At 33.3% G+C, this 17,351-nt stretch overlaps 1 protein-coding gene across 3 annotated transcripts in view; it reads left to right on the top strand.

Annotated features, from left to right (window-relative positions):
• MPP7 (MAGUK p55 scaffold protein 7) overlaps window positions 1-17,351 on the top strand; it is a 237,113-nt gene that overhangs the window by 208,451 nt on the left and 11,311 nt on the right. For all 3 annotated transcript variants that reach the window (XM_074267011.1, XM_074267009.1, XM_074267010.1), the window contains one exon: window positions 11,476-11,556. In XM_074267011.1, coding sequence (XP_074123112.1) covers window positions 11,476-11,556 — 81 coding nt within the window. The remainder of the gene's footprint in view (window positions 1-11,475; window positions 11,557-17,351) is intronic.

Genomic DNA, 17,351 nt, shown 5'->3' with positions numbered 1-17,351 from the left:
TACTCTTGAATCTGGCCAGAACCACATTAAAATGTAATTGGAAAATATTTAATCCCTCCCATCCTCCAAAAAAGTGCCATAGAGTATAGGTAATGCTAATTTGTGGTTTTTTAAGTCAGTATGTGCCCTCAGAGATCTTTATATTCTATTTGAATTTGAAACCATTGTTATAGAAGGCCTTTGAATGTCTCTACATTAACATTATTGGTCTCAATAGAAGAAAGGGTCTATTATCCTATTATCTTTGGACACTTCTTACATGTAATTAGTAACTCCAAGCTTGATAATCTCAGTTATACAACTAACAATATCTGCTGTCATTGAAATTAGAGGATGCAAAATAACATTAAAAAATTGAAAAGTAAAGCAGACTTGTTGCTAATCTATGAGCTAAAGCATTTAAAAGACTCCCTAAATCTGGAATATACTGTGCAAATGTATGACTTGGAAATGTCAGCCTTAGACTGTCAGAGAGTGATGATTAGAATGTTTCTCATTCCATTTCAGGTATTCTGCAGAGCATTACATTATACATTCTAATCCAGTGACACCTGGACTTGTTTTATAAATCTGTCTTTTAAAATTACATATATTTACTTTCTTCTGTTGCACCAGTGCTCATAAAGTTTTTTTCACATATAGTTTTTTGAAATATATTAGATTTGATTCTGATTTTTTGATTCATTGTTTTTGTGATATGTAAATATGGAGGCTTTGTTAAGCCTCCAAATTTTTTTGTCTACCTGTATTTAGTATAGATGTTTTTTGCCAAATGAAGAAAAGAGGATTTTCATTTTCAAAGTATCAGCCTTTGTATTCTTACCACTCAGATTTATAACTTAGTAAAATAGAAATTAGAAAGTTGGATTAATTGTATAGCATTTATTTACAGGAGCAAGTAGTATTTATTAGTAATAAGGCACTGACGACAATGGCATAGAATCTTATATTGTTTCTAGTTCAGTTACCAATTCCTGTTGGGTTACTGTGAGTTATTTTAACATTTAGTGAACTTTGTCCATTCAACAAAATTTTAAATAAACTCCTACCTTAGGCATAACATAATGAAGATTCTCCCCCCCCAAAAAAAAAAATTGGCTCCCTTCCTTGGAATATAATTGCTCTGTGGTCATTTATTTTCATGGTTTATAATAGAGATGATAATTGATATTATATCTAATAAAATTTAAATGTCTTGAAAATAAAGTGTTAAAATAAACAAATACTGTTGTACAAGTAGAAAACAGTGCTATTTGTCTTCATCATATATATATATATATATGTATATATATATATATATATATATACATATATATATATATATATATACATATATATATATATATTTACAGCTCAGTTTAATGCCCAAGAAATAAAAATAAACTGAGTATATTAACTTGGAGAAAAAACAGTACAATTGGGAACCTTAAATTTTCATTAGAATTATTTCATTTTCCCATGGTTTTGGAAATGTCTTGTTCCAAATAATGCAAAAATTTAAAAAATTTAATAGCCCTCTTGTCACATAGATATTGTCCCATGATAGTTTCAGTGAAATTTCCTTCTTTGTTAAGATGTACATTCTAAACAATATTATCATAGAATTATTTTGTATATTTAGTGTCTTTAGTTGAGTTTTCTTCTTTAGTAATAGTTGGCATTCTTTAAAAATTAAAATACCAGTCATACCTTCAACAAAATTTTTTTTGTAAAATTAAAAACACCAAAAATGTACTATAATTTTTATTGCTAAACCTAATAAATAATAGAACTAAAATTTATTTTGTAGGTATTGAGAAAAATTGTGACTTATTCTATTAAGTTACAAGCCATGAAAAGAAAAATAATAAATTCAGTATATTTAAATTTTTTTTGCTTGAACGTGAAATAGTTTTCTGCCCTCATTTCACTTGCATTTTATGATTACATGCTATGTGAAAATTGTTTTTTAAAAGTAGTTTAAATAAATACATATTTATGAGAACATTTGTTCTTCCATGTGCTTTAATAAGAACTACAGGTAAGGATAGTAATGAGGACTAGGTCTGTGACTTTCTACCTATCCAGATTAGTACTTTGTTTGCAGTGTAACGTCTGAGAGAATTGCCTGGAAAAAAGGCAGGTGTCACACAGCCAGGATGTGTTAGACATGGGACTTGAACCTGCTGGCTCTCCATCTACTGTTCCTTGCCCCTTTCCTCTCTCCCCTCCTCTCCCCTCCTCCCTCCCCTCCTCTCTCCTCCTTTCTTCCCTCCCCTCCCCTCCTCTACCCTCTTCTTTCCTTTTTCCTTTCCTTTCCTTAAATGATTGCCCAGGGTCACACAGTTAGAAAGTCTTAAATGTCTGAGGCTACACTTGAAATCAGGTCCTCCTGACTTCAGGGCTGGTGCTCTATCCACTGTGCCACCTAGCTGCCCTTCCTTGCCACCTTTCCACTTAAAAACTAGAACTTAATGAAAAGAACTACAGGAAAAAGTGTAGATCAAATTAAGCTTCCAGCTAAAAGAAAGATGTGGATTTCTTTCAACACTGTTCCCAAAAGCCCTTTTAGTTTCCTGGTCCCGTGTGATCCCAGAAGAGTGGTGCACTTTACCCACCTAGGCCAGCTTCACACCTCACCTGGCTCACCACCCCAGCCATCCTTACTGAGAATGTAATCAGATCAGCACAAATTGACTTCCTGTGGCTGTGACTTCTTCACTGAGACTTCACCTACACAGATTCCCTTGACTAGATGGAAGGCTTCTTGAGAGTAGAGACCGTCTCATTTTTGTATGTCTGTATCTACTCCATCTTAGCCACAGATAGAACACATTCAAGCTCAACAAGCGCTTTACCCACATGATTTCTTTTGGCCTTCACATTGACCCTAAATAATGGGTACAAATATTATCATTTTGTGATAATAAATTGAGGCTGAGATAAGTCCTTCACCCCAGGTCATGTTGCGATTACAATAAGTGACTGAGTCAGGATTAGACCTCCTTGTGGCCGACTCCATTCATGGCAGCATCTGGGCCACCCCGTATTTTTGTGATCAAGAGAAATGTTAAATGATACAAGCTCAGTAAGAATTATCAAGATAGATTTCTTAAGCCTTTTTTTCATTCATTCTCTTATTTCATGGAAAACTGGCATTGATAGAGTACTTTTGTGTGTTATCTCATTTAAGTCTCATAACCTGTCATTATTGGTATTATCCTCATTTTATAGATTCACAGGTCAGAAGGTGAGGGACTTGGCCAAAGGTTATGCAGGTAGGAAGTGTCGGAGACAAGAACTGGCCCCTTTCTGATGTCAAGTCCTGCAGTCTGTCCTGCACTTTCCTAGTTTATGAAGTGCCTTCTCACTGATTAGGTCTATTATCATGTCTATCTTTTTTCCCACTGATAGATCCAAATTTACTTTTACTCATTCATTGATCCAAATTCTGCCCATCTGTAACCTGAAGCAGAGGTCAGATTGGTTAGGAGCCTTTTTATCCTGGAGAAACACATATACTGTAAATTCACTCTAAATAGCGACTATGGAAGAACTTAGTACTTTCAGCAGTCTCCTTTTTTCTTTTTTGCTTTACCTTAATATATAATTTGATGCTTCATTAGCACAGTATTACTTCTATTATAAAAGTAGCAGAGTAAGGGAAATCTGACTATCAGGATTTGTTATGAACTGTTAAGTTGCTGTGTTTTTATATAGTTTGAATTGAAAGCACTTTAAATTTAGTTTAATAAACAGATTTATCTTTCTCTAATGCTAAATTTCAGCCACCCACTAATGTGATCATTGTATGATTCTGGGTCAAATATATGTAATAATATGGTTGAGTTAATTTTACACCTATATCAACAAATAGAGCAGTCTTAGTGTGATAAGTAGACTTTTTATAACAGATTACATCTGTCTGATCTTCAGAATACCTAGAGATTTCATTTGATTTGGTTTGCAATAAATCAGATGAAGAAAGTGTGCTTTCTCAGTAACAAAAGCAGTTCAGAAATTTATTGCAGACTTCAGTAATTCTGATGTTTTTCTCTGGATATTAAGAGTAGCTTAAGTCTGGCCAATACCATAAAAATGTCTTGGGTGAAATGTGGAAAAACTAGCAGTGTTAAGCAACACAGGTACAGTGGAAGTGAGCACATGTTAAAAGCTGCAAGTGTGCCAGTAGCATTCATCCTTCTGTGCTCAGTAGACATTAATAGTAATTCCAAGAAGCACAAAGATAGATAGTAAGTAAAAATAGAAGTGTTTCATATGTTATACTGTGATATACTATTTAATATTAGGGGAAAGTTTTCAAAATTATTCCCACCTAAAAAAAGTTTGTCATTAATATTATATTGACAGTGACATAGGAAATATGGTTTTGGTTTTGTGATCCAAAGTACTGCTTCAGCAATATCTTTTAGATACTCTTTCTTTTTTTTTTTCTAGATTTGCATGTTTTCTATTCATAATCAGAATACCACACATTATGCTATTTTAAAATTGAGACCTCACTAAATATGAAAAACATTAAGTAGTCTAGAATTATTTTACCTGGTTCAGCCTTGAGAAAAAAGTCTATGCTTTTCCTTTACAAATAATTGTCTATGTCAATTTCCTTATAATTCTTTTTTAAAATAAAGGTTTTATTAGAACTTTAATAATTATAAATGACTTAAGTTAAACTATTCTCACAAATAGCAATGTATCACTGTTGGAAAAAAATTTAAGTTATTGTTAAAAGCAAAACTTTCATCAAATTAGTTTCAAAATTGTGACAGCTCACATTGCTAAGCTAGGTATTAGTCTCAGGGAAGTTTCCCACCCTTTTATTCCTTTTTTTTTTTTGTTGTTTTTAAATGTGTATGGCCAAGAATTTAATTATGAGAAAAATATTCACACCTTTCTTGGCCACAATTTTTGGGGGAAAAAAAGAGCACTCAGGCTTATAAATTTTGCATTACTTTCAGGAAATATATAGTAATAAAATACTAGTAAAATATACTTGTATTGCCAGCGATAATTAAGTATTGTCACAAAGCATAAGCAGTTACATATTTTCAGGATAGAAAAAGGAAAAAGAATTGGAAATGAAGCAATCAAAACACTACAGTTCTTATATTTGTTTCAGGACAGTGTAAAAAATGAGGCAATAAAGATGACAGACAGCAGAGTTCTTTTTGGTTTGAAAAAAAAGATTTCCATGTATGCCAGAGGCACCCCTCCACCACCACCACTTCTCAACCCTTCCCCTAGTTGAAAGTGTAGGTATAAATAGAACTAAGACATTCGTCTTTCATTTAGAATGAAAATATATAGACTAAAAGAATCTAATTTTAGATATTTTATGATAGTAATTTCTTAGATGAATATTATAAGATCAAACTTTTCCTATTTTATTTTTATTGATGACTTAAATGTGCCATACTCCTAAGATTCTTATTTTAGATATCATATAAAATAAGACATGTATTTCATTCAAGGGTTACTGATCAAAGGGATAAAAATTAAAAATGAAAAACTCTCATTTTTAATTAATTGTCCAAATGACATATATTTCTCAGTAGATTTAAGCTGGTAAGACTGTTATGTACTTTTAATAAGTGCATATGTGCTAGTGGATTAATTCATAGACTGTTAAAAGGTAGAGTTTAACATATAATTTCTTATATTGCAAAAAAACATTGTGTTCAGATCTAAGCACCTTCCCAGTAGTAAGATGTAGACAAACTGGAGAGTATTCAGACCAGAACTGTAAGAATGATTAAGAGCCCAGAGAGACCAACTTATGAGGAAAGCTTGAAAGAACTAAATATGTAGAACTTGGCCAGGGGACAGCTAGTACGGAAATACGATAGCCATCTACAAATATTTAAGGGACTAAACACCAAAGAATCAAAGAATGTATTTAATGTTGCCCAAGTGGCTATAGCTAGAAGTTACAGAACAAAATGAAGAAAAAGAAAATATGCATTAATATTGAGAGACATTTCTGAGAGTGAAATTTATTACAAAATATAGTAATTTTCTAAGTGAATTGATGATATTTTAATCATTTGAGAAATATAAAGCTAATTTGAACATTGCAATAGATGTAGCATAAACAAGAGAAATAGAGATACACACATACATACATGAAGAGAACTAGAGAAGGAGGGAGGTTGGAGGGGAAGAAGTATGATCGAGAGGATGAAATGGCTAGAAAGTAAAAAAAAGGAAAGTAAAGAAATTTAAAAAAAAGGAAATTCACATACGTTAATGTCTAATAGATTTAATGATAGAATATTTAATTTAAAATATAATTTGAAGATAATATCTTAGTTAAGAAATTCAAATGATTTACTGGTAATCTTGCCTCTGGAATAAAATCAATATGAAATTAAAAAAATATTATTGTCAAATTAAATATTTCCATCAAAGATTGAGAGTAGATGATGCTTAGACAATGTTACCTTAAAAATAATAGTATAAATAGGGCATCTCCTGATTTGGAAAATAAGTTGTAAATTTTGTTTTCTTTAATATTGAACTAGTGGCTCTATTTGAAGCTTACTGTGTATAGTAACTCAATTGTCAATGTCTATCTTAGACAATAAACAGCTTATTTGGTTAAAGTACCATGTAAATCAGGGCACTTTAACAATATGCTATCTTACATTATCCTTTTATTGTTTCTCATAAGTCATTTTCTTCACCAAATTGCTGGAGTGATTTCCCAGGTTGAGACTATTATCTTGTGGCAATCATCTCTCAATACTTTGCATAGTGCTTAGTATCTATAATATTAGGGTTTAAAATAGAAGATTTCTAAAGCCTCTCCCTTATGATGCTAATATGCACTTTTATAAATACCTGGTTTATTTTATCAGAAAGTATATTCTCACTTCATAGGCTTTTCATAATATTAAAAATGATGAAATATTGCAGATATTGAACACAATTTGTGTCACTTGTCATGGCTTCTTTTTCCTTAAGTCTGCTCTGGAAATGTTTCTTTCCCCCTTTGAGACACACACACACACACACACACACACACACACACACACACACACACACACACACACACACACACACACACATACTCACACACACACACTCACACACACACATTTTAAAAGCAGTAATGATGTGTTTGCTTTATAACACAAATATTTATAGATTATTCTTGTTTTATGAAAGGTCTCTTATATTAAACTAAAACAAAAGTAAAAATAAAATGACCTCACATAAAAATGCATGCAACATTTCACATTTGTAGTACCCTCCCTTCTCTATTTGTTTTAATCAACAAAAACCGATTTTCTCTCCTACTGACACTTCACTGGAAAAAAAAAGAAAAACAAATTTATTGTAACAAATGTGCATAGCTAAGCAAGACAAATTTCTCCAAAGGTACATGCAGAGTGATATAACATGCTTGCATACATGTATCTGTCATTAATACCCTGAATCAATCATCTCTCTGTAATGGATAGCATGTTTCATCATTGCTACTCTGCAATCACAAAGGGTCATTATATTGATCATGTTCTTAAAACTTTCAAAGTTTTCTTTTTTTTCAAACTTTTAAAGTTGTTCATGTAGGTTTGTTATTATTATATGCTATTTTCCTGGTTCTGCACTTTTCATTCTTCATGATTTATAGTCCTCAAAATTGTTCACTTTTATAATATTTATGCTATTATTCTTCTAGTTCTAATTCACTTCTAGTTCTAGCATTAATTTATGTAAGTCTTACTTTCCACATTTTATATATTATTTAGCCCTTCTTCACTTGATGGGCATCATATATTTTTGTACATAGAGGACTGTCTCCTTCTTTGATCTCTTTTGGATATGGACCTCATAGTTGTGTAGCTGAATCCAAAATTTATAAATTGCTCTTCAGAATGGTTGTAACATACCACCAGGTGATCAGAAGTACATCAGTGTGTCCATTGTTTCACAGCTCCTTCAACACTTATCATTTTCCTTTTTTTCTACCCTAAATGTTGTGAGATGAAATCTCAGAATTACTGATATTTCTTATATTTAAGAAAGCCTTATCTCCTATCAGCTTAACACCAACCTTAGGAATTGCAATTTTCTCCTTATTAAAGTTAAACTTTGTGACAAATCTCTATTTTTTTATGATTGCCAACCTCCAGTCCCCCCAAAGTTAATCTTTTTATAATTTTCTAATATTTTAAATATTTTCTAACTTTCTAAACAAATTATATTTGAATAAGCAGGTTTTATAGTTGGGAGTTTAAGATGCTAATAATTTTAGGACTTTTTTTTTGCCTACAATCCCAGCTAAAATCTCATGCTGTATAGGAACCTTTTCCAATTCTTTTTAATTCCAGATACTTTTTATCTGTTAATCTTTTTCTATTTATCCTACATAGAGCTTATTTGTACACAATTATTTACATGTCATCTCCCTATTAGACTGTGAACTTCTCAAGGACAAGGGCTGTCTTTTGCCATTCTTTGCATCCTCAGGATTTGAGTAGTTGCTACTACACATTATATGTTTAATAAATATTTATTGACCAGCTGACTGCCTTAGGGGGAGAAGTATACATTTATTATATATTATATAATTTATATACTATAAATGTCTAATATTTTTTATTCCAATATAAATGTCTAAAAATATTTACTCAACTTTAGTTCTTGTCCATAGAGGCACTTCTAAGGCTCACTAACAGTAGCCTACAAGATTAGCAAAATTGGCCTCATCTTAGTACCATCTTCTGTCCCCCCCCCTCCCCAAATAGTATAGCAGTTTACATTAATGTGAGAAGAAGCATGAAATAAAATGATTTAGTGAATCCACTACAATGGATAGAATGCTGAACATGAAGTCAGGAGGAACACCTCTGATATTTAACTAGGTGTGTGACCATGGACTACTTACTTCACCTCTTTGAGCCTCAGTTTTCTCATTTGTAAAACAAGGTGATTGGGCATGTAACTGCTAAAGGTCCCTTCCTATGAACTAGTAATAAGAAAATGGTGAAATATCAATCAGCTTTTTGCAGAAAGTACAAAATAATACAGGAACCTCATGTCAAAAACAGCAACTCCAACTGTGAATACCAAGGGGAAAAATAGGTTTTTTTGGAGCAATCTTAGATTCCAGTAATATGTAGGTAATACCTTTACCTAGAGTCTGCAAAGAATTAGAATTTGGGACAGTGAATCGCATGTAAAGAATGGGATTAAATAATAATATCTTATTTTTACTATTATTACATTAACAATATTCTACAGTGCCTGGTATATAGTGGGTGCTTAATGTTTATAAAAATTTTTTTTATTATTTTTAAATTTTTTCCCCATTTACACATAAAACAAGTCTTTAAATTTGTTTTTAAAACTTTGAGTTCCAGATTCTCTCCTTTCTCCTCACCCCTCTCCCATTGAGAAGGTATTTGTGAAGTTATGTAAAACATTTCCATAAAAGTCATGTTGGGGAAGAAAAACCAATTCTTCCCCACACCCTTCCAAAAAAAATTTTTCCAGAAAAATAAAGTTTAAAAAAAAAAAAAAAAAAAAAAAAAGGCATGTTTCAATCTGTACTCAGACACAATTATTTCTTTCTCTGGGTATGGATAGCATTTTTCATCAGAAGTCCTTCAGAAATGAGTGAAAACTGTTTGCATTTTTGTTTTTCTTCCCAGGTTATTTTTACCTTCTGAATCCAATTTTTCCTATGCAACAAGAAATTCGGTTCTGCACACATATATTGTATCTAGGATATACTATAACACATTTAACATGTACGAGACTGCCTGCCATCTAGAGGAAGGGGTAGAGAGAGGGAAGGGAAAAATCGGAACAGAAGTGTTGGGATCCGGGAGAAAAACACCGAGAGGAAAAAGTAGTGCTAACAATAAACGTCTTGCCTTATAAGTGCTGGACTGTTTTGAAAGCCCTTCCATGCATTATTTCACTGCATTTTCACAAGCAGTCCAAAAGTTATATGATAATTATTTCCTTACTTATCTAGATTAAGAAATTAGGGCTGAGAGAAGCTAAATGACTTTCTAACAGTTTCCCACTAATAATGGAACAAAGATTCAAATCCTAGTATTATGAAACTAAATCCATTGTTTCCATTGCCATTTCATCTCCACCTCTGTCCAAGTGACAGAGGAATATCATACTCAGTAAAAAGGAAGGAAAGAGAAATCTCTCAAGATTAACTCCTGAGGCTGTTTCCTTATCTATGAAATGGTAACAATAATATAGGTTTGCATTATAGGATTATAGCAATATTCTGAAAACTTTAAAGTAATATATAAATGTGAATCATCATCACTACTATTATTGTTATAAATTAATCTAAGAAAAGCCTGGCAGGGTAACTACTTAGGGAACCAAATTCAAGTAGGAGAACTTGAATAAAAAACAAAAAAGAATTTTAAAAACTTTTGGACATGGAATTTCAGGGGAGAAATAATGGCTGTAGGCGTATCAAGAGATAGTGAGGCAAACCAGTTTCAAATTTGGCAGGAGGGAGAAAGAGGAGTGATCAGAATAGCCTTAATGTGTCATAAGGATCTTGAAGAGCTTCCTATCTCTGTCTCTTTTTCTGTCTCTCTCCCCATATATATGTGTGTGTACACACACACACACACACACACACACACACACACACACACATACACATACACACACACACACTCACATACAGTTGAGTATTTTTGTACTCTGAATGATAGACAACTGCAAGTAGCATGTGCTCTGCATGTACTATTCTTAATACATCTTTGTGGAATTCAGTTGGATGACTCACAGTGGAGGAAGATTATAAAACGGTCACATGGAGATAGAATTAAGTTTTAGGAATAAGATCTAAAGAGGAAATCCCTTAGGTAGTAACAGCAAAATTAACTAAAGGCAAATTCAGAAAACCTCCTGTGTAGGATTCCCTAGATGATAAAATTACAGAATAGAATATAGATGTTGGAAATTTTGGGTTGTGTCTTCACTTCTATGTGATTATGGTTTTTCCATTAGAAAAAATTATCTAGAATTATCTAGATTATTTTAGTAGAATGTAATAATCATTTTCTATTCTTCAGACATTAAACTACTACTTAAAAGAGGGTCATTTCATTTAAAATACCCTAACACTTGATATTCCTCAGTATTCTTTCTAAATTTTCCTGTTTTTCCATTCTTCCTTTTTAGCATTTAAGTTAAACAAAAAATCTGGACTATTAACTGCCGATAAATTATGTAGATATTTTCAAAGCTCCCTTGAGTAGCATTTATTTGGGAATGTATTGTGACTTAACTGAGCTATGTGAATTTAAAACAAATATTTGAAGCAATTGGTTTAAGGGAGTAGAAGTTAAATAGTTGTTATTTTTAACCCACAAAAATAGTTGGATTTTTTTTCCCATTTGGTTTATCATGTTCCTTTAATCTTGAAAAGTTTTTTTGGTGATTTGTCTGACTGTATTTATTATTATTATTATTATTGTTATTCAGGACCCGTGGGAGTAGGATTGAATGAATTAAAACGAAAGTTGCTGATCAGTGATACACAACATTATGGTGTGACTGTGCCGCGTAAGTAACATACTCTGTAACAAACTATTAAAAGTCCTTTTTAATTCTACTAACATTCTGGATTCATATACTTAAATCTAGTTTTCTTCTAAATAAAATCTCATTTCAAATCATTTCCTTGGGCAAAATCTAAAATTTTTCAGGGTATTTCACCAGGTTTCTATTTAGGAATAAAACCTGCAGAGAGACCAAAAGGACTTCATATGTTATATATCTATCTTTAATTTGTTTTTAACAAGTTGGTGAGAGCTGCTAAACTGAGCTTTTCTAATTTTTGATTCCAAATGTGGTACAGGTTTTTTTTTAGTACACTTTTACATCTTTTTTTTTTTTTTTTTTTTTTTTTTTTTTAACAACTGTTATTTTCACAGGCATTCTTACAAATGAAATGTGATGTTAGAAGCATTTCTATCTCCAGAATAAATGTCATTTGACTACTTAATATGTTGATGTTAAGAAAACTGTCTAAAAAGCTAAATTGAAATGTTGGCTTTCTCAAGTAGTACTACCAATAATAAAAAATACTGTTTATATATTGCCATTAGCAATGTTCTCTTGTTATGGAAGAGTTCATATTTATAAAATTCTGGTTCTTTTTTTTTTTTTTTTTTACTCTAAGTTACTACTTTTTTCCAAACACTTGTTTCAAATCTTTTTTAACTATAGTTACAGGGCAGCTGACATTATAGGAATGTGAAAGAAAATATAGACCTGGGCAATTACAAATACTTTGCTCTTTGATTTTCTTACTGTCAGTTTTTCTATTATATGATTGATTAGAAATTAGGCTGATAAGAAATAATGAGGGTTGGCCTGAAAAATTGTTATATATTTAGTTTCTCCCTCTAATAGTTTAGTTGCTACAAAGGAAAAACCCAGGTGTTGGGAAAGTAGCAAACTTGGGAAGTAACTCAGGGCCAACTTTGGTTGGCAGTATCAAATATTCTTAACCCATGTAGTGCTACTATTTCCCTACGGATCAATGAATCTGTATTTTTGCATCTCTGAATATCATCAATGAAACCATAAATTTATTTTTTTCCTTTTTGAAATGAAAAAAAATTTTCATAGCAATTAAAAATCTTTAAATTTAAACTCCATCTTAGAAGATAAGATTGTTTCCCTAATAATGTTGTTATAATATTTAGTTCTTTGAGAGGAATCATAAAATCTAAATGGGACTTCAAAGGCCTTCTAGTTCCAAACTATACCTAAGCGAGAATCCATTCATTAACACTCTAGCAAGTGACCATACAGCTCTCTTCTTGAAGAGTTCCCTTGAAGGGCAAAGCACTACCTTTCAGGATAACCCAGCCCATTTTTGGATAGCTCTAATTGATACATAAAGCCTACAATTAAATTTTACCGTTTTCATTTTGCCAGAAAACCTGCCTTCCTTTCTATCTCGATGCCTTGTCCCTATTGAGAAAGAAAGAAAGAAAAATGCAACCAGTGTAACCCACTTGAAGAGTCAAGCAAAACAGTTTCACATGTCATCCATGCCCAAAAAAAAGTTATCAATCTAGCACCTCTGTGAGAAGATGGGGAGCACCTGCCCCATAAATTCTTCCCATTGCTCCTACCTTTGCCTTTCTAATCCCTCTAGTTCTTTTGATTCCTGCTATATAAGATTTCAGGATCTTTTGTTGTGATTCCTAACAAGTTCTGTACAATTCTAATTGTAGCTCCAGGGTATTCGAATTATTTATTTTTTTTTCTTGTGTCTTACAAAAATTTTTCTTTGATCTGGGGTTTTAAAATTTGGCAATAATATTTCTATGTGTTTTTTCACAAAGGATCTCCTTAAGATAGGATTGGTGGATTTTTTTTTTTTTTTTTTTCTATTTCTACATTCCCCTTATGTTTAAACACTCCAGGACAATTTTCTTGGATTATTTCTTGTGTTATTGTGTCAAGGTTTTTTTTTTTTTTTTTTTGTCATGTCTTTCAAGCAGTCCAAATAGTCTTATATTTTCTCTTCTTGATCTGTTCTTTAGATCTGTCATTTTTCTTATGTTTTACATTCTGTTCTATTTTTTTTTAATTCTTTAGAATCTGTTTTGTTATTTCTTAGTCTCTTATAGTTTTATTGGTTTCCCCTTGCCCAATTCCAGTTTTCTAAGAGTGAATTTCATCTTTAAGACTTGCATCTCTTTTTCTAGTGGGTTACCTTTTTTTCATAATCTCATTTTTCTTTCTTTTTTTCTTTTTTCTTAGCTTTTTCTTAGTGTCTCATTTGATTTAAAAATTCTTTTTTGAGTTCTTTAAATTCTCTCTGGGCAAGGAGCCATTTTATAATATTCTTTGGTTTTTTTTTTTTTGTTGTTGTTGTTTGTTTGTTTTTTGTTTTTTTCTTCCCTAGAGTGCCCTTCTCTGAAGATGAACCCTGATTTTTCCAGTTCCCATATTAAGTTTCTCTGGTTGGGATTTTTACTCTTTGCTCGTTCTTTTTTTTTTTTTTTTTTTTTTTTTTTAATAAGAAGTATTAGTGTAATCTCTTCTAATCCTAAAATTAGAGGAATGGTGCCTTTAGCTTCCCTTCAGCACTCCTCTCTGAACTGGAACCCCAAACCAAGCTATTCTTCCCTCCTGTAAGTGCCTGCAGGCAGCATTGTCCCTGTCCCTTCCCCTCCTCTCCCCCTTCCCCCATCCACTCACTGGGTGCTGCCCCCTTCTGACCCAGGGCTGCCTCTCAGAAGCACAGCTGGCCCTGGCTTTCCTAATCAGCCAAGGTTCCCTCAGTCTTCCTGGACTCAGATCCTGGACTTCACTCACAGTCTGGGAAGTGAAAGGTCCAGTGATTCCTGCTGAGGTTCCAGCCATAGCCAGCTAGCCCCAGGGAGTCCCACTGGGTATTTCTGTGGAGCTAGCCTGAACTGATTGCTCGTCACAGGGTTAATCCCCAGCCTGGGGCCTTCAGATTTTCTGTCCCTGGAAGATCCTTCTTCTGTTCCAAGTCTTCTTTATGTTTCACAGTATATGTTCCCCTCGATAAGTGAATTTCTTGGAGAGCTTCAAATTTGCTGATCCATTCTGCCATCTTCCCAGGATCCTCCCCCCAATATGTGATTTTCTAAGGCAATATGTGGCATATAGAAATTCTTATGTATGGTTTAATGGCCCCCATTTCCTTTTCAATTTGACACCATTGGTCAAGATGTCATCTGTATAAGAGTATAAAATAATCTTTTTCTTAATCTGGATATCGCTTTTCTTAATGAACCTTAGAAAAGTGTTAGCTTGTTGAGGTGGAGGACAAGGGGAGGAGGCTTCCATGGCACCCTATTATTAACTCATCTTGTTCTTGTAGTCCACTATAATCACTATCTTTTTCACAGAAAATTTGGCCTAACATTCCTTCCCAATCCTGCACTTCTCAAATTGAATCTAGTCTAGATCCTAGGTTCCCAGTGAACTGTATGAACCCTTTATGAAGGATTTACAGAAGGACATGGATAAGAGGAACAATACCATTATTCTAACAAGTAACAAGTTTGGTGTACCAAACTGCCAGAGGGATGTGTGACACAAAAAATGTTTAAGAACCTTTACTCTAGCCTAAATGTAAAGTATTCAGTCATTCCCATTTAATGGGTAGTCTCTCATTTTCCAATTCTTTGACACCAATAAAAGAGCTACTATAAATATTTTTGTAAATATAGGACCTTTTCCTTTTTCTTTGATTTCTTTGGAGCACCTACAAGTAGAATTGCTGGGTCATAGAATAAGCACAGTTTTATATTCCTTTGGACTCCATTCCAAAATGCTTTCTATAATGGTTGAATTCACCAATAATGCATTAGCATCCTTGTTTTTCTACATTGTCTCCAACATATTAGTTAATCTGATAGATGTGAAGTGATATTTCCGAGTTGTTTTAATTTACCTTTCTCTAATCAATTGTCATTTAGCACATTTTTTATATGACTGTAGATAGCTTTGATTACTTTGTCTGAAAACTGCTTGTTCATATCATATCCTTTGGCCATTTATCAACTAGAGAATGTCTTACATTCTTATCAATTGACCTTATTCTGCATACATTTGAGAAATGAGGCCTTCATCATAGATACTTGATGTACATTTTTCCCCCCAGTTTTCTGCTTTTTTTCTGATGTGGTTGCACTGGTTTTGTTTGTGTAAAACCTTTTAAATTGAAATTATCCATTTTTAAAATATCTTAGTACTCTCTCTTGTTTGGCCATAAATTCCTCCCTTATCTATCCTATCCCTGACTGGTAAAATATTCCACATTATACAAATTTGTTTATGATATCACCCTTTATGTCTAAATCATATATCAATTTTGACCTCATCTAGGTTTATTGTGTGAGATGTCAGTTTATATCTAGTTTCTGGCAAACTGCTTTCTAGTTTTGCCTGCAATTTTTGTCAGTAAGTTCTTGTCCCAAAAGCTTGGATCTTGAGCAAATACTTTCTTATCTAGAAATTGATATTTCTGATTCTATGAAATATTTTGGTTGAATTATACTTTGGAAGACTATAGTTCTCTCAATGTTTTTGGGAAATAATACATAATAGCTTATTTTTCAAATGCATTATAGTTATAAATTAGAGACTATTGCTTTGATTATATTAATGCAGAATTTTCATGTAAATTTGTTATGATTACTAAGTGAGAACTGAGGTTTTCTGGACAATTACAAGGTGAGAACTCAGGTTGACTTGATAGAGGGGGCAAGCTCATTGGCTGGGGTGGTTCTTCCCAGAAGCCCTTGCATTATCCCACGCCCATTCTCTGGGAGAATAAAAGAGAGGACTCTCAGAGAAAGAAGAAGACTTTGCATTACATCTGGCTTGACGGGGCTCTCTGCAGGAAGGGAAGTCACTTCTAAGGACAAGAGTTAACAGCAACTGCCTGGAGACAACGGTTCACTACAGGAAGAAGAATCTGTCTGAGAGATTTGAGTAGACACAGCAGATCTCTTCCCAGAGAGTAATCCGGCAGCTTCTAGAGACGACAGCTCGCTACAATTGGCGTCCACACGTGGGGCAAGGACTTTTGCTTATCCTGACAAGAAGAGCTAGACCAGACCTTCGCAATTTGGCGCCCGAACAGGGACAGACACGGTCCTGATTCCAGTGGAAAAGCTTCCGATCTAGATCTCAGTCTCTCTGACCCAGAACCGTGAGTAACGAGGAAACTTTGTTAAAGATTAAGTGAGCGTGCTAATAGATAAATAAGGAACTTAACTTGTGAAGGGCTAAACCAGCAATCTCTTATAGTGAAATGGGGCAAACACCTTCTGTTCAAGGAAAATGTTTAGAGAGCATCATCAAGGTTATGAAAAGCCAAGGCTTGATTATAATTTTAGAGGAGATTACTGAACTTTTAAGAACTGTGAAGGTCATATGTCCTTCTTTTTCTCTGGAAGAAGAATTGGATCCAGATGAGTGGAAATTAGTAGGAGAGCAATTAGGTGAACACTACAATTGTCTTTGTGACATTTTACCCTTTGGTTCCAGACCAAACTCAGTTTCCAAAGATACAATTCATACCTACAATTTAATCCAAATGGCTTTAAAAAATGTTATTCTAAAGGAAGAGATGAAGGAGCAAAATGGGGAGGTGTCAACTAAACTAGGTGAAAAGGATGAATCAGATAACAATGAAGTTAAGTACAATTCTGAGCAACAGCAACAGGAGCACCTCCCATCTCCTCCCTCAATTAACCCTTCAGAGGTGGAGGAAGAAGGAGGAGGGGAAGAGACAGAAACACAAACAGAATTGCCTGTGAAGCAGCCTAAGCCTATGACAAGATTAGAAAAAGCAT

This window comes from Sminthopsis crassicaudata, chromosome 5 (assembly GCF_048593235.1).
Source record: "Sminthopsis crassicaudata isolate SCR6 chromosome 5, ASM4859323v1, whole genome shotgun sequence".
NCBI lineage: Eukaryota > Metazoa > Chordata > Mammalia > Dasyuromorphia > Dasyuridae > Sminthopsis > Sminthopsis crassicaudata.
Note: the sequence above shows the minus strand (reverse complement) of the source record. Positions and strands in the feature narration are given on the sequence as shown.